This window comes from Sinocyclocheilus grahami, unplaced genomic scaffold (assembly GCF_001515645.1).
Source record: "Sinocyclocheilus grahami isolate Dianchi unplaced genomic scaffold, SAMN03320097.WGS_v1.1 scaffold190.1, whole genome shotgun sequence".
In the NCBI taxonomy this organism is placed as follows: Eukaryota; Metazoa; Chordata; class Actinopteri; order Cypriniformes; family Cyprinidae; genus Sinocyclocheilus; species Sinocyclocheilus grahami.
This window is the reverse complement of record NW_015505369.1, coordinates 1,174,204-1,181,785: the sequence shown is the minus strand read 5'-3', so window position 1 is coordinate 1,181,785 and position 7,582 is coordinate 1,174,204. Positions and strand designations below refer to the sequence as shown.

At 35.9% G+C, this 7,582-nt stretch overlaps 1 protein-coding gene across 1 annotated transcript in view; it reads left to right on the top strand.

Annotated features, from left to right (window-relative positions):
• The window catches only part of elp4 (elongator acetyltransferase complex subunit 4), a 72,156-nt gene that overhangs the window by 32,582 nt on the left and 31,992 nt on the right, over positions 1–7,582 (top strand). The window contains 1 exon segment of the mRNA XM_016284921.1: positions 2,676–2,782. Coding sequence (XP_016140407.1) covers positions 2,676–2,782 — 107 coding nt within the window.

Below are 7,582 nucleotides of genomic sequence, written 5' to 3'. Positions count from 1 at the left end.
AACGGCTTGATCTGAAAAGAGCTGTTTTTGACAGGGTAAAAAAGGGTGTTTTTACACTACCATTGAGAAATTTTAACCAAACTATGTTACAGACTTTTCATTAAGACCCTAAAGAATCATATCAACCTGTGGAAAATGGCCATCCGATGACCCCTTTAAAAATATAATGCAATGCTGCTTTACAGATTGTGGACACACCTCAACCATGTGAGTGCCATACTTTTTTGTGTTATTTTTTATTTATTTTATTTTTTTGAAGTGTTTGAAAAAAATAAGGTGTTCAGCGTAGGACTGTCGCAATAATTAAATAACTGTCCAATCGCGATTATTTTAACTAACCGCGGTTGTTTCAGACAACCATTATTGTGCTTTTTATACGGCACAAGGGGGGAGTCATACACCAAAAGAAACAGAAGAGCACCAGTTTGGTTTTCATGCACTGTATAGTCTATTACATATCTTAATGTGAGGGACAGAATTGTATTTACACTGTTAAATTTAAGTTTACAGAAATTGATCTTCCTTCTGCTGCAGCTGTCAGTTATTCTCCGCTCAGCATTCAAACAGCATCTTGCTGGAGTTCATTGCTCTCTCATTTCTCTTCTCTTTCTTTGTACCGTGTGGAGAGCAGTGCGCTGTGACTGATTTGGAATACTCTATGTAATCTTACACTGCAAAATAATAACTCAAAAAAATATTAAAAGACAACATAATTATTTACTGAACCCTTAAATTAATCACAGTTATATAATGAAAGCCATAAAAAACAGATGATTAATCATGATAATCGGCATAATCGCCAAAGCCCTAAAACAGACAATTAATCGTCAGCCAAATTTCATAATCGTGACAGCCCTAGTTCAGCGAGTGTTGGCTCTTGCTATTGATTTTAGATTTTTACCTCGTTTCATGAATTAATGCTTTGCCATAAGGTCTTATAGACAATAGTGAATGTGAAGACATACATGAGGCCACTCTTTCTTTTCTGTGGTGCGTCCACTGCACGAAGCATGTTGGGATTCCTGTCACAGCGAATCAACTCAAGCAGAATCAACCTAGCGCACGGGTCCCTTTACAAGCAGGGCCTTTACACACACACACACATGCTCTTTCCGTCCTCTCATCCCCCTCATCCTGGTCTTCAGCGCTTCTTTTTAATGTCATATTTCTACTGGCCGCATAACAGAAAAAAATGGAGCTGGGAATTAAAGAGAGATAGAGGTCGAAAAAGCTTTCTCTCTTCCCAACATGCCCCTGTGCTGACTGACCTTGTTTTACCCCCATCCTCCACTCACCTCTCTTGCTTTCTCTCCCTCCCACCAACCTATTTCTCTCCTCCCTCCGTTGCACTTCTTCTCTCGTATGTTTTGATTTCTGCCCATTGGTGCAACTAATAAAATAATGGTTGATACAATGCTATGGTGGCCAGTGTGAAAGGTGATAGCGGCATGTGCCCACAGTAAAACTCAGCAGACAATGAAAAGCAGAGTCTGTTTAAATACGGAATAGGCATAACAAACCTGAGAAAGATATTTGCTAGCGAACTTGTTTATTAGCCTGTGTTATATTGTGAATGTAGTAAGAAACACCATGCTCACTGAAATGTAACGCATCAGATTTTTGAGAAAAATGAATTTTAAATGCAATTTCAGTCTAAAAACTTGTATTAAAACTTAATTGTTTGAAATATAGTGTCGCAGTGTTAGAAACCCATTCACACATATTGCACCTAATGCAAAACATGCACGTAGAAAAAGTTGTTGCTCACAACCTGTAAAACTGTTGCTGTTTTAATCAGCAACAATGCATTAATTTGATCATCATATATCATATAATGCATCATATAATAATTGCTGTTAATAGTGTTCATTGTCTGTTTGATTACATCTTTAATTGATTTTTCTGTACATTTCTGCCATATGTACAACCGACAGTCACCACTGATAAGCTACTACTAAATATTGTAGAAACTTAATTTTCTGTAAAGTTGCTTTGCAACGATTTGTATCGTGAAAAGTGCTATACAAATAAACTTGAATTTAATTGAATTGTATCAAAAGTGACAGTGTTACAAAAGATTTCTACTTCAAGTAAATGCCTTTTTTTTTTTTTTTTTTACTTTGTTCACCAAAGCAAATATATCATGGTTTCCATAAGAAATATTAAGCAGCACGTCTGTTTTAAACATTGTCAGTGTTACAAAAGATTTCTACTTCAAGTAAATGCCTTTTTTTTTTTTTTTTTTACTTTGTTCACCAAAGAAAATATATCATGGTTTCCATAAGAAATATTAAGCAGCACGTCTGTTTTAAACATTGTTAATAGGAAATGTTTCTTGAGCAGCAAACCAACATATTAGAATGATTTCTGAAGGATCATTTAACACTGAAGACTGATGCTGAAAATTCAGCATTACATCACAGAAATAAATAGCATTTTAAAATATATTCGCATAGAACATTTTTATTTTGAATTGTAATAATATTTCACAATTTTAATGTATTTTCAGTCAGCTCAGTTCAAGAGATTTCTTTAAAAAAAAAAAAACTTACCAAACCCAAACTTTTGAATGAACTTTTGAAGTCTATACTGCACAATATATCTCATCCGTATGTATTTCCAGCACATTTACACAGTGATATGATTCACTTTTAATGTCTTTATTGTTTGTTCAGGTCTCCTGCATGTTCGTCAGTTGCCCCGTCTGAACTGTCTGTCATGTGAGGTACCTGATACGAAAGACTTGGCCTTCAAACTCAAGAGAAAGCAGTTCACAATTGAGGTGAGTTTATAACAGTCATGTCCTCTCATATGTTTCCTTTAATAATGTTCTCTTCAATTTATTCAGTTGTCTTTTCCACTCGGAAGCACATTCACGCAGCTTTTTTTTGTTCTTCAACTTCATTGGTTCTAACAATTACAGGTGGAGAGCAGTAAGAGTAGGTGCTAATATTACTCATTTTAATTTCCTCCCCCTATGTCACTCGAACCACTGCACATATTAGGAGGTCATGATTATGAATTGATGTCCAGCTGTGCTTCACTAGTTCCTGTTTATCTTCCTGAGCTATTGAGTGTCAATTTGAAAGGTTGAAACAATTGATTTTAGACTGAACATGTTACACCTCTCCTCAGAATAACCTCAAACGCTTGAATATTTTCTTTCTGAAGTCTCATATATACACTTATATTCTTTAATGTGTAACGTATGGTAGCTGGGGATTATATAGTACTCGGACAGGTCTGATCAGAAATTTAGCATAATGTATTCAAAAGTTTTGTGTTGTGTGTAGGGGTCCAAAATAATTTTTTTTGCTACAGGTGAATTGTACGGGGCCACTAAAGTGACTTAAAAAAAAAAGTGTACACTTGCGTGTGTGTGTGTAGGGTTTCAGTATAATTAAAAAAAATTAATATATTTTTTTTTTAGGGCTGGGCAAGTTAACGCGTTATTGTCGCGTTAACGCATTAATTGATTAACGGCAACAATTATTTTATCGTGTGTTAATGCAGTTTTTTATTATTATGAAAGTCCGTTGCTCACTTGCTCTGAATACACATACAGACAAACCGTATGGGTCACAGGAGGGGTGGGATGTTGATCAGTACTGGCTTGGGATGGGTGTCATCACGCGTCTCAAGATACCAATGAGCGCATTTAGGGAGGGCCAAGACTGCAGCAGCGCAGCGCTCACATAAAGAGCTTACGACTTCATAAGTGGGAAATAGGAAGTTTCCCGATAGCACGTGAAGGCAGCAGAGAAGCGCACTCGCTCAGCACAGTGGAGTGCATCGTTTTGTTAACTTTGTGGTTTATTATTTTGAGCCGTTTGGGACACGGTAACAGACAGCCCTCTCACAATATATTGCTTTTCAGATCTATCACTTTTGCTGCTCAGAAATGTTCACGCAATCATGCTGCACGTATCAGAGTTCCGCCACTCCATCACTACATGCGTACCGCGCCCGAGCCCAAGTGAACCGTGCTCTGGCCCACCTCTTCCAACCGAGCCAGGGTCGGCTAAACGAACCGCGGCACGGAGCGATCACACTAGTCAAACGAACCGGGCTTTGGGGGTCAGACACGCTCGGGCACGGTTAAGATTGCCTAGTGTGATACACCCTTTATTCTCCTCCCGCATCCCGCACACATGAGTCTCTACCCACCCGCACCTGCACTCGCCCATCTAGTGTTGTCCCGCGCCGCACTCTGCTGTGTTGGGTCCCGCGATAGTGCAGGTCTCTACTTGGAAGGTGCCTGTTATAATGTTATGATCGAGGCTCTGGACTCTTGAGTATAACTTGTTTTTCTATAACAAACTATAAAATATTTTCTATAAAAACGTTAATGCCCTGGCAGTGGCAAATAGCTTTGGTTTTATATATAATTTGATTACATTAATGTTATAAGTTGAGATTTACAAGAAATATTTTAACTGCTACTATGTAAAAGGAATACTGCTGTAAAAAAAAAGCACTTTATTTGTTTAAAGTGTTTGCAAACCAAATGTTATTGCACTTTTGTTCATATAGCAGTACTTTTAAATGAAAACAGCACACAATACACTACTTTTGAATTTATTATTGAATTTTGTGCATAACAATGCGATTAATCGCTGAAAACCATGCGATTAATCGCGATTTAAAAAAAAATTCATCGTTGCCAGCACTAATTTTTTTATATTTCTTTTACTCTTTTTTTTAATAATTTCTTTTATAATTTCAATATTTTTGTCCCTATGACAGGAATAATTTAGCTGTTTTTTGTAAAAATTTTGTAACTTACAGCAAAAACTAGCATTTCTGTTTTGATGGCTTAAAGCTAGATATTGTTGATGAAAACTGTTGAGTTATAAACCTGGTGTCATGTTGATGATAATTTGTTGACTAGTACAACCTAGTCTTAAGTATTTATTTTCTTTATAATAACTATTTAATCTTATTTATAATAAGAGATATTTCATCCCCTTTGAGAAAAAAAGTAGTTCCAATTAACAGTTTAACAACTTGTCTACATTTTCTTGAGATTAAACTTAATTTAATCATGAATTATTTTGCATTTATTTTCAGTTTCAAGAAAAGTTTCGCTTGGTGTGAGTGTTCAATTTATGTTAAGCTCTTCAGTAGACGCACACACACACACACACACACAAAATCCACTTCCAGCCAGTAAGTGCCTGCCCATCAAGTGGAGACAAATGAAAGGGCCCAGGCTTTTACTGAAGCCCCATAATTGGACCCTAATTAAGTTATCAGTGGTGAACCTGTTAATAGTTAATCAGGAAGTCTATTGTCTCAGAAGCACCAGCAGTCTTTGTCTTTAAACGCTCTCTAAGGCAGAGACCTCTCATCCACTCCTCTCCTCTAGATTTATAGGGTCAATAAAAGTCAAGGTGGCTTCCCGCAATGGCTGTTTAATGAGCCGACTGCTTTGAGTTTGTGCAGGGGCTCAAATGTGAGTTTGTGTTGTAGTAGTGCTGAAAAATTGTGTGTATCTTTTGGGCAGCGTAATGTACCTTAACTTCTTTTCATCTGATCTTTCAATATGTCTCAGTATAATAATTTGTAAATCTAATTGAAGCATAGGATTAGCAACACCAAGGTCATGGGTTTGATTCCCAAGAAGTGCATGAGCTCATAAAATGCATACCTTGAGTGCAATATAATTTCATTTGTGTCCGCCAAATCCATAAATGTAAATATCATATCATAAAAACAAAATATACATAGAGTAAAGTGGTTTAAAGTTCCTAATTCCTCAAACTAAAGCAATGAGGGACAATATTGCTTGAACAAAATATGCTTCAGCAAAAAATGTTAACTCATGAAAATGTTGAAATAAGAAAACATACTTAAGATTTCACCTTGTGTTATATGGTAAAATTAAATTTTAACATATCGCACATCTTGTGCAAGCATATTGAAATCAGTTGTGCTGCTTAATGTGTTTGTGAAGATTGATTTATCATTTATTAAATACAATATTATACAGAATAGTCTATCTATATAATATTTTATTATGTAGAATTTATAGTAAAAGTAAAAGTCTTTACTGTCACTTTTGAGCTATTTAATGTCTCCTTGCCAAATAAAAGTATTAATTTCTTTTTTTTTTTAAAGCCCTACTGACCTAAATTTTTGAAAGGCAGTGTAGTTATTAATCCTAAATGTTATAGATCTGAATATATAGTGCTATTATACATTTCTGAAGTACTGTATATGCTGATGATGTGTATTGTATTCAAGGCATTTATGCATTCACTGAGAATCGTACCCATGACATTGTCGCTGACATGAACACTATATTATATTTCACAAATGTATGTGTAAACCATTTTTATTACAACAGCACAATTCAAATGAGATCATATGAGAATGTGTTCTTGATTGAAGCTCCCAGTGTCAGGTGTGATAACATCACAATAAGATGTGGTGAATAAGAAAAAAGTGATGAAAAGAAAAGGAGATAGTGACTTGTTTTCATGAATTTCCTCATTCGATCTTACCATTCCAATCTAGCCAATGACATACAGACAGGCCTTTGATAAATAGTGTTACACCAACAGCTTTGTCACGCACACAAACAAATGTGCCGTGCGGAGTTTATGCTGAGTGAAAAGAAAAAAGAAATTCATGTCAGTGAGTTTGCCCTGCGGGGCTGAAGGTAGCGTGCGTTCGCTTCAACCGCATGCCTCAATCATAATTCTACCCTAATTTTTTAAAGAATATTTGTGATGGGAAGGTTTTACAGAGAGCCACTAATTGTTTATGTATGGTCTCCACAGCAAGAATCAAATACACTTTACTTTAAAAAGGTCATATCATGCTGAAACATCTCTTGATCTTTTGACTTTGAGAACTTGATGGACTTTCAGCACTCAGAACCTCTGAACTGACCGTAATTATGACTTTGACATGTAAAAGTAGGGGAATAAATTATGAAAGGACCATTTTAACACCTATTTTCTTTCTAGCATTGTTCTTTCTAGCCAGGCTATCATCCCAACCTTTATTCACACACGCAAAAAACATGTATCTTCGCCTTCCCTTTAAGATGAGTCGGTGTGAATCAGAGGTCTGATCTGTGTTCAGTGATTGTGTTTGAAATGTGATTGGCAGGACAAGTGTGTGTCAGTCAGGTCGCTCAGAGTGCACACGTCAATCAGAGATCAGCCACGTCATGGTAACATGAACACAGAAAGATGAGTTTTCTCACATAGAAACCATGCAGGACATCTGAAAACTGCAAAACTGAAATATTAGGTTGAATCATTCCTAACTTGCATGAAACTACTGTAGCTGTTCTTGTATATTGCTCATAAAATGTACAATTCATTTAGTATTTTTAGGGATACACTGATATAGAAACTTGGGGTCATGCTGATAATTATATTTGTTATGGCCGATAACCGATATGACATTGGTTTATTTTGAAGATTTTTTTTAACTGCTTTAATAATGCTGAAGCTTCAGTCTTGCTTAAAGTGAAATTAGGCATCAGAAAGGTATAAATAAATTATACAATATAAAGAAATTAACAAACGTGTGTGTGTGTGTGTGTGTGTGTGTGTGTGTGTATATA